The 24101-nt window shown below is 47.5% G+C and overlaps 1 protein-coding gene across 3 annotated transcripts in view; it reads right to left on the bottom strand.

Annotated features, from left to right (window-relative positions):
- Window positions 1-24101, bottom strand: part of FAM107A (family with sequence similarity 107 member A) — a 55056-nt gene that overhangs the window by 10463 nt on the left and 20492 nt on the right. Inside the window, exon 2 of one of the 3 annotated variants that reach the window (XM_086697800.1) lies at window positions 13894-13957. In XM_086697800.1, coding sequence (XP_086553926.1) covers window positions 13894-13957 — 64 coding nt within the window. Of the gene's footprint in view, window positions 1-3211; window positions 3375-11839; window positions 11983-13893; window positions 13958-24101 lie in introns of those variants that run through there. The other 2 variants (XM_025916494.2, XM_086697801.1) reach the window with 2 other exon arrangements.

Here is a 24101-nt window from a genome sequence, read left to right as displayed (position 1 = left end):
GGACGCTTAACCGACTGCGCCACCCAGGCGCCCCAATCAGGGGAAGTTTTAAAGATACCAATGCCTGGGGGCACCTGGGTGGCTTAGTTGGGTTAAACGTCCGACTTCGGCTCAGGTCATGATCTCACAGTTTGTGAGTTCGAGCCCCGCATCGGGCTCTGTGCTATCATTTCAGAGCCTGGAGCCAGCTTCAGATTCTGTGTCTCCTTCTCTCTCTTCTCCTTCCCCACTCATGCTCTGTCTCTCTCTGTCTCCCCAAAAATGAATAAATGTTAAAAAAAAGATACCAATGCATGAGTTGCACCCCAGGGATTCCAATTTAATTGGCCTGGGAGGCAGCTTGGCCTTTGGTATTATAAAAAGCTCCCCAAGTGATTCCAGTAGTCAACCATCTTTGTAAACTGTGGAGTTAAAAAAAGAAAAAAAAATCAATGTTCGCTTTGGCGTGAATGATTTCAGCTGACTGACTGACCTGGTTTATCAAGGGTAGGTCTGGTTAAGGTCATAGTTCTTAGCAGCTGTGTGACCTTGGATGGGTCTTTAAACTCGAGGACCCTCCTCCTCTGTAAAATCATGATGCTGTGAAGACTGGCTGAGCTGGGCAGGGGCAGATGCACCCAGTAGGTGACAGTTAAGTTGAGTGTCTTGCATGACCACAAGATGGGCAAGTAATTCTTGCTTACTCCTCAGACTATGGGACTGACTCATCCCTGGGGGAAGGGTGGAGCGGGTAGTAATAGGTCAGGGGAGAGATGGGGAGCTTCTCCCTGGTTCTTCCCCGGTTCTGCTGATAACCCAAGAGGTCCCACGGCTTTCCCCCAGGGGCTCTGTGGACACCAGCCCCACACCAGGCAAGGCTCAACTGGCATCACTCACTACTCCCAGGGTGAGCTGAGCAACTGCTGGGGCGTGCCTGGCTAATGTTAGCGTGGTGGCTTTGAAATCAAGCAATGGTGCCCACCCTGACCACGGAAGAGCAATGAGGAGAGACTGAAGGGAAGTGACAGCGATGGAGACTCAGTTCCTAGGTCATCCTGAGACCTGCAGCACACTAAACTGTTGAAGGCTTTAATGTCCTCTTCTTCTGCCTCTCTGCCCTTGTGGCTCTGGTTCTGTCTCTGATGGCATCAGTTATAACAAATGACATGTGAGCCACTAAAGCAGCACGGTTAAGGCAATGTTTTGGTGGAGACAGACTGGGTTTGAATCACGGAGGCTCCCCTTACTTGCTGTGTGACCTTGGGAAAATACCTTAACCTCTCTGAGCCTCTGTTCAGTGGGGGAGAATGGCAATACCTACTCGTGGGGCTGTTTGGAGGGTGAAGTGATGTCATGTGCATGATGTGGTTGGCCCACGTCTGGCAGAGGGATGCTCACAGAAGGCAAACTGTGGCTCTCCTTTCCTGAGGGGAGCTGTGATCAGCAAACATTTGGTGAGGGCTCATTCACCTGCATCTGGACCTCATCATTGCCCCGGGAGGCAGTCAGCGGTACTGTGCTATTGTTCCCACTTTGTAGATAGGAAAACTGAAGCTGAAAGAGGCCAAGCTACTTGTCTCAAGATACACAGAATAAATGGCAAAGATGGGACCTTTAGACTGCAAATTCAGTGCTTTTTCTCCCATGCTCTTGTGTTGTCACCCAGGTACAAAGTGTCTTTCAGTTAACAAAGCAGGTTTACATCCCTTTTCCCTTTCTGGATACTCAAGAAACCCAATGAAGAGGCAGTGTGAGCCCACTTTATAGATGAGAAAATGGAGGCCTGCTAACTGGAGAACTCGTAGCCCAAATGAAATACAAACTTACTGGGGGAGCCCCAGCCCGGTCCTAGCAGCTTTGAGCTGGAGCCAGAATGCACAGGTCTGTCTGCCCAGGGGCTGGTCTTTGTTTAGGAGGGGACTAGGGGTGTTGGTCAGTGTTCACTCCTCCACCCGCCCTCCCCGCACTCTGGTTCCTCATTACCATTCAGAACACACCTGGGGCCTTCTTGGTTCAACATTTCAAGAGGTGGAAGGACAGAGGAGAACTTTTTAAATAACCACTGGCAAAGGAGAAAGAGGCATTCAGTGAGAATGATAAGCCTGGCCACTAGATTTCCCAGCCCTTCTTGCTCTTTTCCCTCCCAAGAGGGAAAGTGCCCATTTGTATTTCACCAGTCAGCGACCAAAGAACAGTGTTTATGGGAGCCACCTCCAGATCCACCAGAAGCCTGTGGCCGATGCCTAGAATCAGAGCTACTTGTCCATTTGGATGCAATCTCCCCACCCCACGGGAAAATGGCTCAAAAGTCCTAAACATTTTGCCTTGGGTCCACTATGACCTCCTAGTTTGCGAGGAGAAGATCTGGGTGGGCATTCAGGGTTTTGAGTCAATTCCATAGCGGAGTCTAGAGCTGGCCATGGAAGGTCCTTAGCAAGGTTGGTGCAGTGTGTTATGCAAGGAAAAAGTGTCAGCAGACCAGATATTCCTGCTAGCCCACCAGTGCATGACACCAGCCATTCCACTTGGAATACGCCTCCAGGGGGACGATCCGGCAGGTACTTACCATCGCAGAGCTAAGAGCCACTCAGGATCCAAGCCACTGAAGACACAGGTACCCCGTGCTGCCTCACAGCAGCGGTGTGTGTGTGGGGGGGGACCAGCCAGGTTTGGCAGCATTTCCAAAAACTGATACACTGTAGCCCCTGATTTCCAGCAATCTCAGACTTGCCTCTTTTGCAAAGTGCTAAAGCCAAGTTTCCCGGAAAGGCAGGCAGTTCACATGTTAACGTGCACCATGTGCCACATACCCTGCTGAGCCCCTCACAGCCATATCTCATAACATTCTCATCGCAGACTGAGGAGGCGGGTACTATTGTTACCCCTTTTCATAGATGAAGAAATTGAGGCTGGGAGAGGCCATCTAATTTCCCCAAATCACACAGCCAGTAAACGAAGGAGCTAGAATCTAAGCCTAGAGCTGTCTGATGCCAAGACGTGTCTTCTCTCACTTGTGCCCTGCAGCACTCTGGCCTTTTGTCTTTCAGTAATGAGGAGGATTAAAACCGCTCTACTATGTGGTAGTGGACTTGGGTGGGGGACACAGGCCGGGACCCAAGCTCAGACAGCTCAGCTCCCCTGACAGGCTGCTCCACAGCCCTCCTTCCCTTGCACCTCCTCCCACACTGCACCCAGCTCGACAGCCCGTGAAACAGAAGAGAGATGGTCTTACTTCTCAGTTGCGTCTTCAGGAAGGGACCTCGGGAGCAGTGTGGCTGGGTCCCTCGCTCCACTGGGAAGTCCCAGGCTAGCACGGAGGGCCGCCCCTGAAGGGCGGTTCTTAAACCCCTGGGGATCGCAGGCGGCTGCAACGTGCCAACGAGCGAGTGAGGCAGCTTTGCATTCCTGTTTATTCTGGTATCAATAAAAAGGAACTGTTACTATAGTAACAGATATTTCACTTGGTGCGAGGCCACTTCCACAATGCGGAACACCGTGGCCAAGCCACACGCTCCAGAGGCACAAATAAATACCTATTTTGTCAGACTGCTGAGGAGTAAGGGACATGCCAAGCTTTGTCTGAGCTAGGCGGCTCTCAGAGAGGCATTTCCCTTGTTCCTAATGGGAGGGTCAGCAAGAATGCATTCCAGCACTTGGCCCCGGGAGGGAGGGAGGGCCAAGCTTCCTGCTGCAGTGGCCAGAGAGCACGGGCTCTGAGGTGTGAAGGGAGGGGGAGACTACACTGGGTCAGCTCGGGGTCTTTCACTGATGGGTCAGAATCTCCAGACGAGTCCTGTACTCCTTACTCTGAGCTCCATCTGAGCCTCAGAGAGGAGCAACAGGGCCACCGTGCACAGTTGTGTGTGTGGATAACGGACGTTGATGGGCTCTGGGCCTGAGCAGCCCCTTCTGTCAGCCCCACTGGGCTCAGGCACCAGCCCTGTCGGCAGCCACTCAGCGGACCTCATTCATTTCTGTGTTTGTCAGATGTGGAGAATAGCCTGGTGGTTGGGAGATAAGGTAGTGAAATAACATTAGTGAAACCATGTAGTCAGTGCTCAGGAGACAGGACTTTTCCTGCAGAGATGGCTGGGCCCTATGTGACCCGAGGCCAGGGCCCCAGCATGTGGGTGGCATCATGCCTGGCCGAAGCTGTGCTCCGTAGATCTTGGCTCAGTGTGTGAACGTGGGAATGTTCTGCCCACCTAGAACACATGGAAATGCTGACGGCTGCCCCGGGTGCATACAGATAATGGAAACATTCTCCTGATTTCAGAACTGGTGTTCACTTGAACATTTGGAAGTGTTTTCTAGTTTTGTCATCATCCTTAGTCCCCTAGTGAGAAGCTGGCATGTGCCAGTTAAACTCGGCTCTCTTCCCACATTTACCTCCTCGGGAAGGGTCTTGGTTGGCTGGAAGGCCATAAGGCCCAGGACGTACATCAACCACGGACAGGAACATTCAGAAGACAACCTGTGTCTTTTTTGGCCTATGTTAGTAATTTAACCGACATTTATTGAGTGCCTACTGTGTTCCTGGCAGTGTTCCAAGTGCTGGAGCTATGGTGTGAATGATATCCTAGGGCTTAGGTAACCTGCATTTACGGGTGTGGGGAGCCAGACAAAAAATAAGGAGACAAACAAGAAACTTTGACCTGTAATGAATGCCAGGCTGAAAGTAAGACTGGGTGAAGTGAAAGGGAGGGGCTGAGCTGGGGAAGGGTGGACACTGAGGAAATGACCTTTTAGGGAGGCTGGGTGATGAGAAGGAGTCAGCAACATGATGTCTGTTCCCATACAAGAGCATTCCAGGGAGTGGGAAGAGCCAGTGGAAAGGCCCCAGGGTGGGAATGAACCCGATATGGTGGAGGAAGGCCGTTGGGGATGGAGTGTTGGCATGAGGGGGGACATGGGGCTGGACAGGGAGGCAGGGGGTGGGCTGTGCCTGGCCTGGGAGCCTTGAGCAAGCTGGCCATCCTGGAACCTCTTCAACTTGGAGGGTCACCAATTCTTGGGTGTAAAACAATTTTCTAGAAACAACATGTGTTCCTTTTTGTTCCTTCTTCCTAAATTCTGCTTCTCTTGAAGTACTTTGAATGGTAGCCTCCCCCAGCTTCCCATCCTGCCTCGGCTTAATTTCACTAAATTCTGATGGGTGAAAGACTACCACTAAATTCTTGCCAAACCACTCTTGGCTGCCACATGGTGTTCTGCTGTGCAAAAGACTCTTCTGGGCATTTCCCAGGGCCCATGGTGGATTATTTGAACCAATCTCAGTGCCCTCTGACAGTGGGGAAATAGGAGGGATCCTGGGGAGCTGACAGCTTCTGCTTACCCCTTGGAGAAGACAGAACCCCCTCATCCAGCTTACTCCAGAGGAGCAGTCTCTGAGAGTCCCCGTGCCAGTAATGACCTTCATCTCCACTTTCTTTTCCCTTTATTGGAAGACTCTGATGGCAGCTTCAGAGCAATGGAAAGCCAAGGAGAGCTGGGCAGGCATTGGCCGAGGTTGGGCACCATTTTCCCCAGGCCATTTTCCGCCATTCTTTTTTTTTTTTTTTTTTTCAACGTTTATTTATTTTTGGGACAGAGAGAGACAGAGCATGAACGGGGGAGGGGCAGAGAGAGAGGGAGACACAGAATCGGAAACAGGCTCCAGGCTCTGAGCCATCAGCCCAGAGCCTGACGCGGGGCTCGAACTCCCGGACCGCGAGATCGTGACCTGGCTGAAGTCGGACGCTTAACCGACTGCGCCACCCAGGCGCCCCATTTTCCGCCATTCTTATACATCTTCCAGTAAAGCTCTTCTCACAATCCAGCCTGTGTAAAAACCCACCAGGCTCACCCACCAGACTGCCAGGCTGATGGCTGAGGCCTCACCTTATCCTTCTTAGTATTCCTGTCTTAGTACCAAGGTGCTCAATAACTATTGTTGACTTATAGATACCAAAGACATTGATATTTCTGAGCTTGTTGTAGTACCATCTTGATGTGTGTGTGTGTGTATGTGTGTGTGTGTGTGTTACTGTTTATGAGATCAACAGCTACCATTTCCCAAGCCACACCCATCAGTAAGAAATGATGCTATACTGCATAACAGGATGCAGTCAATAGCATGTCTATTTATTTATTTTTTTCAACATTTATTTATTTTTGGGACAGAGAGAGACAGAGCATGAACGGGGGAGGGGCAGAGAGAGAGGGAGACACAGAATCGGAAACAGGCTGCAGGCTCTGAGCCATCAGCCCAGAGCCTGACGCGGGGCTCAAACTCACGGACCGCGAGATCGTGACCTGGCTGAAGTCGGACGCTTAACCGACTGCGCCACCCAGGCGCCCCCGCATGTCTATTTATTGACTTAAAAAGATGTCTGGTACATGTTTGGTGAAAAATCAAACTTCAAAATCACATATAGAATGATTCTTCCCCTCCCTTTTTTTTTTTTCAAGATAAAAAAGTTAGTATAGTACCTTTTAGTAGAGGACCAATCTAGAGGCATATATCCTGAACTGTTAAAAGTGGTCAGTTCTAGATCAATGTATCTCAAATGTCATTACTAGCCATTATTTGTCAAATGAGTGTTAAAATGGAATCAAAATGGGCCACGCTCCTGGACTGATGTATTAGAACCTATGAGGGAGGGGTCCACTAAAATCTGGATTTTTAACATGTCCCCCTGGGGATTTGTTTATAGCTGGGAGTTTGAGAACCACTATCCTACAGCATAATATTACAGGCCCTTCTCCTTTAGTCACAATATTTCTGTAATGTTTGTGGCTTAAAAACAAAACTAAACTTGGGGTGCCTGAGTGGCTCAGTCGGTTAAGTGCCTGCCTCTTGGCTGTGGCTCAGGTCATGATATCACGGTTTGACAGCCGCACCGACAGCATGGAGCCTACTTGAGATTCTCTCTCTCTCCCTCTCTCTCTGCCCCTCCCCCTCTTGCTCTCTATCTCTCTCTCAAAATAAATAAAAATGAACTTAAAAATAAAAACAAAAACAAAGCAGGCATTGCATTTGCTATCAGAAAACAATAAAGATTAAAAATTTGAGAAAGAGCAACCTTTGCCAGCCAACTATAGTTATGGTTCCCATCTGGTTCAGTTATGTCCATTGTGCATATTGGAAAACAGAGGCCTTCTGGGCAAATGAGCCTTTTAGGAGTTTACTCCAGGTAATGGCCAAATTCAGCCCCACTTGTTGCCTCCTGCCTTGGTTGGTGGAGCTTTCCCTGGGGACCTTCCCATTCTCCCAAAAGGATGGACTCTGGAACGCCAGGGGCCTGGAGGTCAGAGTTCTTGCTTGGCCCCACTAGAGCTGAAGGGGGATCCCAGAGGTTGAACACACCCCTCCCACACTCCCTTCTTGTCCCTTTGAAGTTTGTCTTCTTGGGAACTTAGAGGAGCCAAAAGGAAGGGAGATGGTGAAGACCTGGAGAGGCAGTCAGGAGTGGGAGCTGGGGAATGTTCCTGCATCCATAGTGGGCTGCGGCTGCAGCTTGCATTAAAAAAAAGAAGAAGAAGAAGAAGAAGAAGCCGCCTCCAAAAACATCTTTCATTTCATTTTTTCTCCCCTTTCTCCAAGCTCACAGGCGCCTGGAGCAGCTTATCTGGGCGCACAAACATCAGACAAGAAGTTCCCATGGCAACTCAAAACTTCCTCCTCGGCCCTGTATTCAGTCTAAATCTCCAGGGTCCCTTTTCAAGGCCTCAATGAGGTTTCTGAGAAGCCACCCACAAAACAACCTTAGGATCCAACCTCTTCCCCACCCCAACACTCGGCTGAAAGGACACAGAGTGGGGGGAGAGACTGTATTGGCAGAAAAACTTGTCATGGGATCCACGGAGAGATTATAAAAGGAATGAGAGTTGCCTTTACAACAAGTTTAAACCAGGAAGAATTTACCCAGTGGAGGGATTTCAAGTGTGCAAACAGGAAAGCACCAGGGAGTGGGGAAAAACTAAGTTTTGTTTCAAAAAGCTGGCTCTCCACTCAGCTGCGGTTAGGCATGGCGAATCTGGTCTCTTAGCTGCAGAGGGGTCCTGGGGTGCCCCCCATCTCCATTTTCACTCACTTGTAGCCAGATAAAAGGAGGACAGCATATCTAGGGATGGGGAGAGGAGTGTGTGTGTGTGTGTGTGTGTGTGTGTGTAGAGAGGTCCCTGGGCAGACGATAGCTTGTCAAGCCAAGCAAACTTCTATGACTGCTGGTTTGGGGTTCCCAGATGTAGCAAATAAAAATGCAGTATGCTCAGTGAGACTTGAATTTCAGATAAGCAACGAATAAGGTTTTAGTATAAGCATATCCATACAATCGTTGGATTATATTTACACTAAAATATTATTCATTGTGTATGTGAGGTTTAAATGTAACTGGGCATCCTGTATTTTAGTTTGCAACCCTGCCTGGCAGGCAGGGACGGAGGCTATGGCTGCCCTCTCTGGCTGCAGGGAAGAAGCACAGTGGCTGATATCCACAGGCACCTGGAGGAGTGTCCCTCTGTCCCTGCTGTAGAGAGATGCCTCCCTCCCTGCTAGGAACCTGGCCTGAGCTCCAGGTAGGATGTAGGTAATGAACCTCAAGTGGGCCTTTACTACAGCACTGCCCAGCTTACCAGGTATGGCCAAGCGTGAGTTATTCCCCAAAGGTGACTCTTCCAGCTCAGTGGTTAAGAGCATGGGCTGTGGTGTCGATACAGACACTGTTCCTCGCTCTACTGTTGGACAGCTAGGTGATCTTCAGCTTCTTGTTTCCTCATCTCTGATATGGGGCAGACAGTCTTGTGAGGAATAAAGGAGCTACAGCATGGGAGGCCCTTCACACTGACTGTCACAGAGTCTGGGCTCCAAAGTGGTAGCTGTTACTTTGATAATCCATTTAGAAGCAAAAGGATTTTGGGTGCCTGGGTGGCTCAGTCGGTTAAGTGTCGACTCTTGATTTTGGCTCAGGTCCTGATCTCATGGTTCAGTTCATGAGATGGAGTCCCATGATGGGTTTGCGCGGATGGCATGGAGCCTCCTTGGGATTCTCTCTCTCTCCCTCTCTCTCTGCTCCTCCCCCCCCAAAAATAAATAAACATTAAAAAATAAAAACAAAAGGATTTTAATCCACGTGAAAAAAGTGGGATTGAAGACTAGAGTTGGCAGGGGTGCCTGGGTGGCTCAGTTGGTTAAGCGACCAATTTCAGTCACGATCTCATGGTTTGTGAGTTCGAGCCCCGCATCGGGTTCTGTGCTGACAGCTCAGAGCCTGGAACCTGCTTCGGATTCTGTGTCTCCCTCTTTCTCCGCCCCTCCCCCACTCACACTCTGTCTCTCTCTCTAAAAATAACCATCAAAAAATAAGGAAAAAAAAGACTAGAGTTGGTACAACCTCAGTGATGTAAAACAATGTAAGACAGGCACACACTATGCATAGCAAAGATAGGAAGGAGACATCTCCAAATGTTATAAGTAGCTGCTTATGGTTAGTGGGATTGTGGATAAAACTTCCCCTTTGTTATTCTCAATTTCTCAAAATATTAATGGTGAACATGTATTACTTTACCGTTAAAAAATTATTTTAAATAATTTGTGATGAAAAATTTTCTAAAAGTGTTATATTACTTGGTGCATAGGACTTGAGGCTACTGTAAACGAAGATGGCTACCATCTTGGGTTTGACTCTATGATCCCATCCTTGGGGACGTCTAAAGGAGGGGAGCTCTTCTTGCCTATCACTAAATGCCCCAGTTAGATCCTCACCCCAACTCTTACTTCTTACTTTTCCTTGTACGAGACAACCAGAGTAGTGCTTCTACAGGCACATGGCCCTGGGGTTGAATCTCAGCTCCACCCCTGATTGGCTGTGTGACTTCAGACAAGTCATGATATCTTCTGAGCCTAAGTTTCCTCACGTTTAAAACAGGAGTTAATACTATTTACCTCCCTGAGAGGAGGGACTTATCTGTTGCATTTATGAGTACATCCCTGTGCCTTGCATAGGGCTAGTGCGTAATAGTGGTCAGTAAATATTGGTTGGAGGAATAAATGAATCAACTTGACGAGATGACAGATATACAGCATTTGGCAAAGAGAGTGGCAATAACAAGTGGCCAACATCATTTGCTATCATTATTACTAGTCTCAGGAGGTGTGCAAACTGTGGCATAGATGGGACTAGGTTCGCATGTGTTTTCTACCCCATAGTGGGACAGAAAAGTTCTCTTAGGACCGTGGGCAAGCTGCTTAACCCCTTTGAGGCTCAGTCTCCTCATCTGTTAAATGGGGATGACAATCAGCAGTGACCTTATAGGGTTTATTAAGACGGAATGAGCCAGCAGTGTTTAGCACAAAATAAATGCTCCTTCCATGAGGCCCCAGTCCAAGGCCTTGCTCCCTCCCTGGCTTGTAGCTGTGTGTGGCTTGGGCAAGCATGTGGCCCCTGAAATGACTCTGATATGCCTGCTATTCTGAATAGGTTGCAGGTGAAAGATGCTGCTTTTGGAATGAGGCTAATGGCTGCGGCTCCAGGTTAGAGGGAATTCAGGGTCTTCAGATTAGACAGCCCCTCCTCATCTTTGTGAGAAGACAGGAACTGGCTGGGAACACTTAGGAGAGGTGCTCTGATTTGCAATCAGATTCATCTCATTACAGAGCTCCTCCCTTTCCGCCTGCCCCAGCTCAGCCAGATTTAAGACGCTCCCCCCAGGAAGGCGCCGCTAGTCCTGAAGTCTTGGCCAGTTCTTGCTTTTGGACTTAAGAGAACCGTTGTTTCAGTGTCCCCAGCAGTAGCTCCTCGTGGGGAACTCCCGGGGGCGGAGCCAGGCTGAGTAAGAAGGGCAGTCAGTCCCAGAACGGACGTCGGGCTGGGGCAGAAGCTCCCGCCAACGGCTCGCCTCGCACCTTCGCACCTTCGGCTCCAGGGGTCTGCGGGCAGGACTACTGGGTGGGGGCGTGCTCCTTGCCCATGGCCGATCGTGGCTGTCCCGTGAGCCCGAGTCCCTTGACACTTTCTATTCCCGTACCCCCAGCTGGCAGGGACCACGTTCGGGCCCGATTTTCACCTTCCCTAAACCTCTTTCCAAGCACAAATCTGGAAGGAAACGCTCCGAACGCTCACTGCCGGCATTGCTTTTCTTTTTTCTACGTCTCTGGTTTTCCAAATTATTTTTACAGTGACCGTATACCACGTTTGTTTCATTTTCCTAAATAACAAAAATCTCTTATCGTTCTGGGTAGGAAAGTAGTATGTGCTTATTGCAAATAAGTAAACAAAAAGACAAATAGGAGAAAGAGAAAAAAAACCCCAAAGCCTTGTCATCCAACGTTTATCCTTGAAAATAACCACCCGTGTGTTTCCTTCCACATGTTTTTCTCTTTACGCGCATATATAGAGAAAACCGCTTTCTCACCTTCCCCTCCCTTGGCTCTCTCCTGCCCTTCGCCCGCCAGTGGGATACCTCGCTGGACGTCACCAGCGGCTATGCCTCTGTGCCTCTTCATGCGGGGCGGCGGGCTACCCGGGTCTCACCCATTTTCCACTCTCCCACGCCTCCACACCCTTCGCGCGCTTAAGAGACCCGCCAGGGGGTGGAACGTTGCGGGACTTAAACAGTTGGGAAAGCGAGTGAGTGTGTTTGGGCGGGCGCGCACGCGTGCTCACACATAGGAATGAATCTACGCGTAGGTCCCCAAAGGGAAGAATGTGGGAGGGAAAGAAGGAATGAAAGGAAAACAAAAGTAATTTAAACGAATGAAACAAGGGAGGAAGGCAGAGAAGTGAAGAAGGACGGAGGTGCCCGGCGGTGGGATGGCCAGGCTGGGCGCCCGACTGTCCTCGCTGAGTGCACGAGGTGGGGTGGCCTTGCCCTCACTTACCCGACCTGAGCAGCACGGCCCGGTAGAGCCCGGTGGCCTCGGCGGGGCCCCGTGCTCGCTCGCCCAGCCTCTGCGCCATGCGCCCGCGCGCCCGACTGCAGTGCCGGCACTGCGAGCCGCAGCGCAGCGGCGGATACTACTCCGGGGGCCGGAGTGTCTCCGCGCCGGTGACGCGAACCGAGGCCCAAACCCAGACGCGGATCGAGTTACCACGGCGGCCGCAGCGTCCGGCGAGGAGGCGCCGCCGAGGGAGGGACAGAGCTCTGGGGCAAGGGCAGGTATCCCGCGCACGCAGTGGGCAGGGAGCGGGTCAGGGTCTGGGGCCCAAGGAGAGCCTATATCCTGATTTCTAGCCTTTGTCTCCCACTCACGCTTCTCCATTTCCCTGGCCGCTGGCCTCCTGGAACACTACAAGCAGGTGTGCGTTTCTGAAGTGGCACCCTGGGATCACGTCCTAGCGCCACCAGCTTATAACTGTGTGACTCCACCATTTAATTACCTACCCTCGCAGAGCCACAGTTTTCTCACCTGTAAAATGGGAATAGCCACAGTACTTATCTCACAAGGTTGTGAGATATGAGATTATACATCTACAGTATATGATTATATGTATTACATATAATCTTAGAACAGTGGCTGGCAAAGAACAAACACTATATACTGATATATATATATATATATATATATATATATATATATATATATATACTTTTAAAAAGTATCCTAGGGTGAGTGGCACTGAGAAGCAGGGGCCTTTACTGTAGGAGGAAGGTTGTGGTAGGGCTCCACAAGATTGATTTTCCCCAATTTGTACAATCCCTTTAACAGCCAGAGATGGGAGGACCAACCAAAGGAGTCCAAAAGTGGAGATTTGGAAGATATAAGAAACTGACAATTTTAATTATCTACTCTGTCTGGTGCTGTGCTAAGTTCCTTCTAAAATAAAAACTACTGTTTATTGTGTGCTTCATGTCCTCTTTCATTCTATCTTCACAACCCTGTGAATTAGGGTCTATTAGCCTTCCAATTTTACAGATGAGGATACTGAGGCTCAGAGAGGTTAAGCAATTTATCTGGGATCACACAGTGTGGAGCTGGAACACAAACTCAGGTATTTTGACCCCAGACATGGGCCACCCTGCTCTACTGCCCCTCTGTTATCTCATTTACTCTTCATAAAAGTACTGAAGGGTAGGTATTATTTCCAGTTTGGAGATGAAGACATTGGGGCTCTGGAAGGTGAGGTGGCTTGCTCGTGCTCACACAGCTAGTTGGAGGAACCAAGACTCAATCCAGTTCTCCACCCACAAAACCAGTGCCCCTGAAATCTACAGACCCCTGGAGCTGTCCAGAGTACCAGATGGCCTCTGTTCAAAGCTGTGCCTGTGTGGGCCAGGGAATCTCGAGCTGGCTGTCGGAGCCTCTATCACATGGTACCGTCTCCCTGTGCCCCTGTGTCCTCTCTAGCCTTGGTGCCCCCTAGACCAGCTGCCAGCCAAGTGCTCTCTGGCCGGTTCTTTGCCACTTCCCAAGCCCAGCTTCTGTTGGGACTTGGAGATTTCTGTACTTCTCTGCTCCTTTGTCACCACCCGGGGTCCCAAGGATCCAAGTGACGCACTTTGATCTTTGGGGACGTCACTGATTGGTTAGATTGGTCATATGCCTCATCCACAACCAACCACCATGAGTGCCAGGCACGATTACAGATATTTACTATTGACTATTCCATATCCATTCTTTAGAGGATGAAATTATATATGAGTTATTATTCATCTCCTTTAATCCACTCTTTGATCAAGTATGGTTATGCTCCTTTTAGAGATAAGAAAAATAAGTCTCAAGTGACTTGCCCACAATCACATAACTAGTTAGTAATGGAGCTGGAATTGGAACCCAGGGGATGACAAAACTTTGCTGTGGAGGGGAAGCAAAGACAGCTGTTGAATAAGGTGAGGATTCAGGAAAATTGTGATGAAGTAATGTGCTTTTAAAGAGCAGAAAGAAGGATTAATTTAGGTTGCATCCCTGAGGAATTCTAGGTGGGTCTGACTTACCTTGGCCATTTAGTCTCTGCTTCTCATTTTCATGATGAAATATGGCCTGAGGAGAGTATTCTTTCTGTGAACAGAAAGAAAGTAGGTAGAGATGAGGACCCTCTCTTCCCTGGCAGGGGAGGAATGAAGTGATATTCATAGGGTTGCTGAGTTCCCACAGGAGGGACTGATCAAGGTTGAAGTCCTCTCCAGAGAAACAAATTACTATAGTCCTTGGAGTGTGTGTGTGCGTGTGCGAATGTGTGTGTGTCCACACACGCACATGCACACATGTTGAGGGACATTTATAAGACATGCTCTTTTAAAAAAGTTAATTTTTTGAAGAACAGCTATAGATTTAGGAAAAAACTGAGAAGATAGTATAGAGAGTTCCTTACATCATGCATCCAGTCATTCTGTTAACATTTTATATGTATGTCGATGTACATGTATGTAGGGTGGCAGGTGTGTTACAATTATTGAGCTAATATCAATATATTATTATCAACTGAAGTCCATACATTATTCAGATTTCCTTAGTTTTTACCTAATGTCGTTTTTCTGTTCCAGGATCCTATCCAAGGCACCACGTTATATTGCGTTGTCATGTCTCCTTAGGCTCCTCTTGGCTCTAATAGCTTTTCAGACTTTCTTTGTTTTTGATGACCTTGACAGTTCTGAAGAGTACTGAGATCCATATTCTTTTATGTTGAAGTCTTATCCATGCTGTTGCCTCTACCTGAACTACCTTCTCCCTACCTTCCTGGCAAACACCTCTTCCTTCAAGGGCCAATTAAGACTTCAGGGTTTGGTCCTCAAGGTCAGTTCTTAGACATCTTCTCTTCTCTCTCTAAACTCTCATGACTTTTTTTTTAATGTTTATTTATTTTTGAGAGAGAGAGAGAGAGAGAGAGAGAGAGAGAGAGAGAGAGACAAAGCATGAGTGGGAGAGGGGCAGAGAGAGAGGGAGACAAAATTCGAAGCAGGCTACAGGCTCTGAGCTGTCAGCACAGAGCCTGACATGGGGCTGGAACTCACAAACTGCGAGATCATGACCTGAGTCGAAGTCAGATGCTCAAACGACTGAGCCACCCAGGTGCCCTTAAACTCTCATGACTTTAAGAACAACTCTAAGCTGAAGATCCCCACATGCATATTTCCAAACCAGACTTTCACTCTGAGCTTAAACTTTGGCTAACACGCTGCTTGACGTATCCACTTGAAAGTCTAATAGGCCCTACTCACCATGGCCCAAACAGAACTGTTGATCACTCCAACTTCCAACATGTTCCTCCCCTGTCCCCCCTCTTGTCAAGTGACTCCACTCTGGCTCTGTGGCTCAGGCAGGATCCTGGGGGGGTCCACTTTGCCCTGTCTTCCCACAAGTGCACAGTCCTCAGATCGCCAAGGCATGATGAATCCACCTGCTGACATCTCTTCAATCCATCCAGTTCCAATGCCCCAATCCTACCCCAGGCACCACTGCCCTGTACCCGAATGCCTGGAGTAGCTTCTCTTCTTTCAAGCTGTTCGCCACACAGATTCCAGGGCAAGTTTTTAAATGTAACTCAGACTCCACTCCTGCCCTACTGAAAACCCATTGTTGCCTTCCCTTTGCATTTCGGGACACACCTTCTTCTAGCCTATAAGGCCTTCTCAACCCAGACCCTCCCTGCCACCCTTTCAAATCCCAACAATCTGTTCCTTCAAAGGTTCAAGGGCTTGTGGTGGTTCAGGTCCTGACACACAAAGGTCCTGACCTTGTGAAACTGGCATTCTAGTGGGGGAGCTAGACAATAAGCATAATGAATAAGTAAAGTAGATAGTATGTTCCAAGGTGATGGATACTGTGGAAAAGAGAAATGAGAATAGGCGGGGAGAAGGTTAGTGGTAAGTGGGGGAGTAGGGGTAATAGGTGGCTGCCCAGAGGGTCTCATTGAGAAGGGGAGGTGTGAACACAAACTTGAAGGAAGTGGGGGAGTTAGCCAGACAGATATTTTGGGCAAGAGAGTTGCAGACGGAGGGAACAGCTGGAGCTAGGGTCCTGAGGCTGGAGTGTGCCAGAAGGTTCAGGGAAGAGCAGGCTGCCAGGGTGGCTGGAGTGGAGGGACTCAGGAGTGGTCACATGAGGGAAAGTCAGTGGAGAACGGGGGCCACCTTCCTCCACACATCACACTCCAGCCACTGAGAATTCTGCTTGGGTTCCTGAAAGCCCTGATGTTTCTCACCTCCTGCTTCTGCACAAGCCATTGCCTCCACCTGTGCACATTCCCCAGCTCTGCCCAGTTCCTCCTGCTTATCCATTAAATCTCAGCTGAAATGCCATTTCCCCAAGGAGGCCCCCTTAGATCATGTGCTCCAGTACCCCAGACTTCACTTATATGACTCCTCACCACTGAGTTATGGTTGTTCGAGCCCCACTTCCTCCACCAGACTATACAAGACTTAAGGGGGAAGACCAGGTTCACAGCTGTCTCCCCAGGGCCTACTCCAGAGCTGGGCTTGGCTTGGATGTGGGATAATGATTTGTTGAAAGAATGAATGAAGTGAATGAATGAATGAATGAATGAGTGAGTGCATCCACACAGGGAGCTCTGGTCTGTAAGGAGAAAGTGGGCAATTCCAGAGAGTAAGCCAGGACCAGAACCCAGGGAAGTCCTCTGCTGTCTGCTCAAGGATTATTCAGGGTGCACAGAAGGGGCTGGGGTCCTGATATTTCCCCAGGGTGCTCCCATTTTGAACTCTGCCACCCAGGAGGGCATAAAAAAGGGAGGGTGTCTGGGATTTGGCCAAGCTTCTTTTGTGGTTTTTAACAAAGGGATTAAGAAAACAAGTAACTTCATCCATGGAAGAAAGCTCCAGAGGGCTTGAAGGGGATCTGAGCTTCTTCCCACATCTTCCTACAGACCTGGGAAGTGGGGCTGGGGCCCAAGGGCAACCTTAGACTTACACAGCCAGGATTTTATCAGGAGAAGTTTAAGACCTGGAGTTCAAAGAGTTGTCCCTTGCACACTCTCCAACCTCCCTTGCACGAAAGACTTGTTGGAAAATCAGGCTATCACGTGTCCAGTAACACGCGATGTGATCCAGGCAGATTCCTCTCTCCCTTCAATGACTAGAGTTCAGTGAGCAAGAAAACACTCCACTTGCATGCAACCCCTTGCAAAGGCAAAGCTGAATCAAAAAGCTGCTTGGATCTTTTGCTGATGCATTACTGATAACTAAGAGTCTTTCCCAAGGACTGTGCTCATAAATACAGCCAGTTCTCATTTGCTCACACAATTTAGGGACTGGAAGATGCTGGCTTAGTTATAATTTTGGTTAGTGAACATCAACATACATGATTGCCAGAGGAAATACCATTGTGTATGGAACAACATACCCAACTGTGGCTGGGCAAACTCAGTGTGTTTGCTTTTGTATTTCTCCTGACTTCTCCGTTATCCCCACCTGCTTCTTTTTCATGTCTCAATTGTTGAGAGAGTTTTTTGGGGTTGGTCCCTGGGGACGTTCAATGAGCCTATCCTCCAAAGTTTCCTCTTCTCCACTTTGCTCTGCTACTTTCCCTGAAGGCTGATTCCTCTATTTGAGAAGTGCCAAGGAGACTATGGACCCATCACACATCCTGCTTAGTGTTCCCCATAGGATACATGCACCAGGTAACACTTAAGTGACCTTGCTTTGTTTGTTAAAAATTGAAGTGTAGGGACTCCTGGATGGCCCCATTGGTTAAGCGTCTGACTCTTGGTATTGGCTCAGGTTGTGATCTCACAGTTTGCGGGTTCCAGCCCTGCACTGGGCTTTGCCAGCACAGAGACTGCTTGGGATTCTCTCTCCCTTCCCCTCTCTCTGCCCCATTCCTGATTTCTGTCTCAAAATAAATAAACAAACATTTTTAAATAAATTGAAGTATAGCACACATACATAAAATGCACTAATTTCAATTGTGTGGCTCAACAAAGTGTTACATATGTGTTCACCCTCAGAGCCACTCCAAGATTGAGATATGAAACATTCCCTGCACTGTAGAAGACCCCCTTGTTCCCCTTCTCAGTCAATGCCCAATTTTTCCCAGAGTAAGCACTAATTCTGACCAATATCACCGTAGATTTCTCTTATTCTAGAACTTCATATGAATGGAATCATAAAATTTAGTCTTTGGGACCTGGCTTCTTTCACTTACCAGCATGCTAATAAAGCTGCTCTGAACAACTTTCTATGACTTTTGGGGTAAACACAGTGCTTGTTTCTGTTGGGGAAATACCCAGCAGTGGAATGGCAGGTCATAAGATGGGTGAATGTTTACCTCTTGTAGATGCTGTCAACCGTGATTGTATCAGTTTCTCTGTTGTGCTTTTGACATCTTCACGACATAGATTTTTTTTTTAAACACCTTGAGATCACTTCTGTGCACAATCTTTGGGATCAATGGGGGAGCGGAAGGAGGTATCAATAAAACTGCATCTTAGATGAACATAGATGGACCTGAATTTTGACTTTGGAAGAGATGAGGGTAGGACCTCAGAGTATTTGTCCTTGTAACCTGGAGTGTATCAGGTGTGTGTGTGTGTGTGTGTGTGTGTGTAGGCATCCTTTTTTATCCCCCCACTCCACACCATTAAACTCTAAACACCCTGAGAAACAGGAATGTGACTTATTCAGGAATATGTCTTCAGTGTCTAGCATATCCTGGCACATAGATAGGTGCTTATTTAAAAAAAACCAGTTTAATAATTGTTGCAAATATTTATTGAGCATGTCCTAGAGCTGAATGCTGTGATAAGACTTTACCAATATGGCTTCACTTAGCCTCATAATAGTCCTCTGAGATTCGGTAAGAGTGGGGCTCTTGTTTTATGGATGAGGAAGGAAGCTGGGGCCTTCAGCAGCTAGGATACAAAGCTGGCAAGTGGCAGTTCTGCGGTTAGCCTGGAGGCAGTGTGAGTGTGTGGTCTTTGCCACATTCACAAACTGAATGTGTGTGTGCTTGCGTGTGTGTGATGGCAAGAGCCTGCACCTCATTGTACAGAAGAGGAAACTGAGGCTCAGAGAGGTTAAGGAACCCTTCTGCATGGAGTCAGCTGGGCCTGCCTCCCTGCCACGCTTTTTTAAAAATATGTTTTTTAATGTTTAGTTATTTATTGTGAGAGAGAGAGAGTGCAAGCAGGGGAGGGGCAGAGAGAGAGAGGGAGAAAGAGAGAATCCCAAGCAGGCTCCACACTGTCAGTGCAGAGCCTGGTGTGGGCTCAAACTCACGAACCCTGAGATCATGACCTGAGCCAAAATCAAGAGTTGGATGCTTAACCGACTGAGCCACCCAGGCACCCCTGCCATGCTAACTCTTAAAGGTGGAATTTTTTTTAATGTGTATTTTTGAGAGAGAGAGAGAGAGAGAGAGAGAGAATGAATGAGCAGGGAAGGGACAGAGAGAGAGGGAGACAGAATCTGAAGCAGGTTCCAGGCTCTGAGCTGTCAGCACAGAGCCTGACGCAGGGCTCGAACTCACAAACCGTGAGATTATGACCTGAGCTGAAGTTGGAAGCTTAACCGACTGAGCCAGCCAGGCGCCCCAAAGGTGGAATGTTCTTAACATAGACCTTTGGCTTCTACCCCCGACTCCCATTCCCCACTCCTGAGCTCATGGCCACTGGTTGTCACAGGACCCTCTCTGAGCCTCTGCCTTAGTGCCTCACTCTCACAAAGTCACTGTGCTGTGTGAGGCAACACTGGCCTCCTCCTTGTCCTTCATCCCCAGGGACCAAGAGAATCAAACCTGGCAATCCTTCCTTTAAAGTGCTGGGCATTGCTTGGAGAGGGCCAAACCCTGGGACTCGCTTCTTTCCAGGGGTCCACTTACATCACACTGGTGTTGGGTTCTCAGCTGAGTGCGGTAACCAGGGCACTGTCTTCCATCAAAGGAGGAAGCCTCCGTGGTTCCGGTCTCCAGGGTCTTCTCACTGCTCCATTCATTTCAACCCCTCAGGCCTCGGAGGCCTGGAACTCTGCCGCTCCCGGAACCCAAGCTAAGGCATTGGGCCAGGAGCACCCCCTACCCAGCCGCCAGAAAAGCCTTCCTCTCCTGGCCTGAACTTGGTGGCTGGGCTGCTTAATTATCCTTGAAAGCTCTTAATGTATTTAAACATTTGGAATAACCTAATTGCACACAAGTTTAAAAGTAGCATTTCTCCTTACTGCCCCTCCTCAAGCCCCATCTCACCCCTTCCCCAGAGTTATTACTGGTTTGTTTTTTTGTTTTTTTGATGCTGTGTGTGTCTGTTTTGGTCATTTTCCTGCAGATTGCTTTTTAAACTCTATCATATGTCTTCTAGATAGTTCTATGTCAATACACATAGATCCTCTCGACTATTTTGATCCACTGCGGTGTATAATACAGGGTGATGCCTACAGTTTGTTTGTTTGCTTGTTTTTCCCCAACAAATCCCTTTAGTTGGACATGTAAGTTGTTTCTAATTTATCACCATTACAAACAATTCTGCTCCAAACATCCATGTGTTTACTGCTCCATGCAGGGATGTGGGCGTTTCTCTAGGGCAGACACTGAAGTGTAAATGCCAGGCCAATGCTAAATTTTAGCAGGTGCTACCAAATCACCCTCCAGAATGGCTGTACCATTTCACACGCCCACCGTCAGTGTCTCAGATTACTGGGTTGTCTACACCCTCACTAAGTCTGGGTGTTATGAATCTTTAAGTTTGTCTACTGAAAATGAGTCTATGATATTAGTGGTTACTGTTGTGGGAGGCGATAGTGGTTGAGAAGGGGCACGAGGGGGCTTTTGGGGTGCTATTGATGTTCTGTTTCTCGATCTCAGTAGCAGCTACACAGATATTTTAAATTTCTCAAAATTCATTGAGTGGTACACCTATGATGGATTCACTTTTCTGTATGTATGTTATTCTTCAATAAAATGCTCAAACTGTTTCCTCCCTCTCTCAGTCTGATAGGTGACAAACAGCATCCCACAATCATTTTTTTGGAGGTTGTACCTTCTTTTGTTGGTCCATGGGCCTTCTGGATCCCTTCTGGAATATTTTAGTTCTGGGTCTTAGAGAATGGTTTTTCTGACAGAAGAAAACCCCTTTAAGAAAGGGGAAAAGATACTTGACCCTCCCTGAGCACCAACCATATGTTTTAATGCTCACAGCAGACTTTCAGGATAGATGCCATATACCCCAGGAGGCTGGGGCTCAGAGCAGTGAGGTGACATGTCCAAGGTCATGAAATTGTCTGACTGCAGAGTCCTACCCTCCTTGTTACCCTTTAAACTGCCTAGGTGACAGGCATTGGGCTAACCATACAACAGGCATGATCACAAGTAATCCCTGCAACAGCCCAGTGAGGTATCTATATTGTCATCCCATTTTACAGATGAGAACACAGAGGCTCAGAAAGGTTAAATAACTTGCTCAGTTCATCCTGTTAGTAAGTGGAGGAGCAGGGTGAGCCCAGGTCTGCCTGGCTCTAATGCTGTGATAAGGCAGTTCTATCCAATAGAGTGTTCTGAAATGATGGAAATGTTTGATATCTGTGCTGATGATATGGTATCCATGAGCCACAACTGGCTATTTAGCACTCGAAATGTGGTTCATGCTTCTGTGGAACCGAAATTTTAGTCTTATTTAAATGTCATTAATTTAAGTAGCCTGTGTTGGACAGTGCAACTTTAGAGTCAGGTCAGGAGAAGGAGAAAACCTGTAGGGTGTAAGTGCAGATGACCAAGCAGCTGCCCTTGTGGGAAGCCAGCCAGCCCACCGGGAGGGACCCCCTCCTAGTGGTCCTCACAAAGCCCACACACAGCTACTTCTCTTTTCAGGCACCAGAATCATGCTCTGCAGCAAGAGCCAAAGCTTTGTAATCAGAAGTGGCTGTAACACAATGGAAAACAATGAAATCTTGCCATTTGCAACTACATGGATGGAACTGGAGGGTATTACGCTAAGTGAAATTAGTCAGAGAAAGACAAATATCATATGACTTCACTCATATGAGGACTTTAAGATACAAAACAGATGAACATAAGGGAAGCAAAAATAATATAAAAACAGGAAGGGGGACAAAACATAAGGGACTCTTAAATATAGAGAACAAACAGAGGATTGCTAGAGAGGTTGTGGGAAGGGGGATGGGCTAAATCGGTAAGGGGCTTAAAGAATCTACTCCTGAAATCATTGTTGCACCATGTGCTAACTAACTTGGATGTAAGTTATAAAAAAATAAATACATTATAGAAGAAAAACCAGAAGTGGCCATAACAAACCTCTCAACCTAAGACTCTGTTTCCTCATGTATTAGATGGGTATCAGAATAGGGCTAGTTTTAAGATTAAATGAGAGAATACTTAGTGCCTGGCACATATGTGACATTCAATAAGCTATTTAACAGTTATGCTATTATCATAATTATTGATCACAGGCTCACTTGTAAGGTTTTTCATTATATAATGGTAAAGCATGGGGCGCCTGGGTGGCTCAGTCGGTTAAGCGTCTGACTTTGGCTCAGGTCATAATCTCATGGTTTTTGAGTTCCAGCCCCGCGTTGGGCTCTGTGCTGACAGCTCAGAACCTGGAGCCTGTTTCAGATTCTGTGTCTCCCCCTCTCTCTGCCCCTTCCCTGCTCATGTTCTTTCTCTCTGTCTCTCAATAATAGATAAATGATAAAAAAATAAAAAAATAATGGTAAAGCATATTCATGCTAATAATTTAAATAATGCAGATGGGTATAAAGTGGGACCTAAAAATCCCCAAATACTTTAACCCCAAATCCCCCTCCCAGATGAAACCACTGTAAGTAGTTTCTTATGTGCCCATCCAGGAATTATTTCCACTTTCATAAACATCTAGAATAATTCTGATCTATCCTTTTGAAAAGTACAAAAGGGATCACATGAAATGCACTATTCCATTACTTGCTTTTTTATCACTTTATGATATCTCAAGGGCGTTTTTCCACACGTGTAATTCAGATTCACAGCATTATTTCACTGTCTGCACAATGTTTCCCGGTAAATGTCGTTCGTAACTTATTTTGCAGGTCCTTACTGATGGACATTTAGTCTGTTAGCATTTATTTTGCTATTGTGAGCAATATTTCAATAAGTACTTTACACATGTCTTTCTGTATATGGGTAAGTGCACCCACCAGAGGGAAAATTCTTACCAGTGGTATCCCTGGGTCAATGGTTGGGATATTTTCAACTATGATAGATCTTGGCATATGTAAAATCTCTTTTTAAACCTCTCAGGAGCACTGGTCTTTAAAAGGAATGTTCTAGTAGTTTCTTCTGAAAAGATTCCTTAAGCCATGCTAATAATCACCCCTGGAATGTATTTGCTGGGTGGGTTTTGAATTTTGGAGAAATGTTTTCTTTAAGTAGATCTAGTTTGTATGGTCCCTGTGGTGTAGGGTCATGGACAGGGCAGGAGAGGGGAATTGGCCAGGGGCACCCGGAAGTCAGGGAACTGGATCCCCACTAATCCCACCCCCATCCTCTGGCTGGCTGCTGGAGCCTGAGGGCAAAAACTCTGCCTTCCTGTGAGACCAATCCTATAGGAAGCAGGGCTTTGCTGCTTCTGAACTGACACTCTAGGGGAGCCACTGAGCCTGTGGATCTGGTGGGGCAGGGGGAGGAGAGGAGACACCTGAAGGGCCTTGCCAAAGATTGGACAATGGTGATTCTCAGCAGGTGAAATCCAAACAGCCCACAAGTGTAAGAAAAGATACTTGGCCTCCCCAGAAACCAAAGAAATGCACACTTGGGGCAACAATGCAGTATTTTTCACCTATCAGATTGGCAAAAATTAAAAAAAAAAAATGATACCTAGTATTGGAGACTATTGGGATACCTAGTGTGGGGAAACAGACACTGCTGCACTCCTGGAGGGAGTGTTGGTAGTACAGTCTTCCTGCAGGGAAATGTGCACATCCCAATATCTATACTTTTCCATTTCTAGGAATTTGTTTTCAGGAAGTAACTGAACATATGCACAAGGATATGTGCTCAAGGATTTACTTTAACCAGCATTATTTATTCATAATAGTAAAAAGATTGGCAATAGAGTGACTGTCTAGAGATAGGGGATTGATTAAACAGTGTTATCTCCATAAAAAGTAAAACAATCTTTGGCCAGAACTGATGCTGTAGACTTGTGTTTACTAACATGGAAGATATCCACTACCTCTATATGAAAATCAAGTGGAAAAAAAACAGG

The sequence above is a fragment of the Puma concolor genome, chromosome A2 (assembly GCF_028749965.1).
Source record: "Puma concolor isolate L17-30 chromosome A2, mPumCon1.1.hap2, whole genome shotgun sequence".
In the NCBI taxonomy this organism is placed as follows: Eukaryota; Metazoa; Chordata; class Mammalia; order Carnivora; family Felidae; genus Puma; species Puma concolor.
Note: the sequence above shows the minus strand (reverse complement) of the source record. Positions and strands in the feature narration are given on the sequence as shown.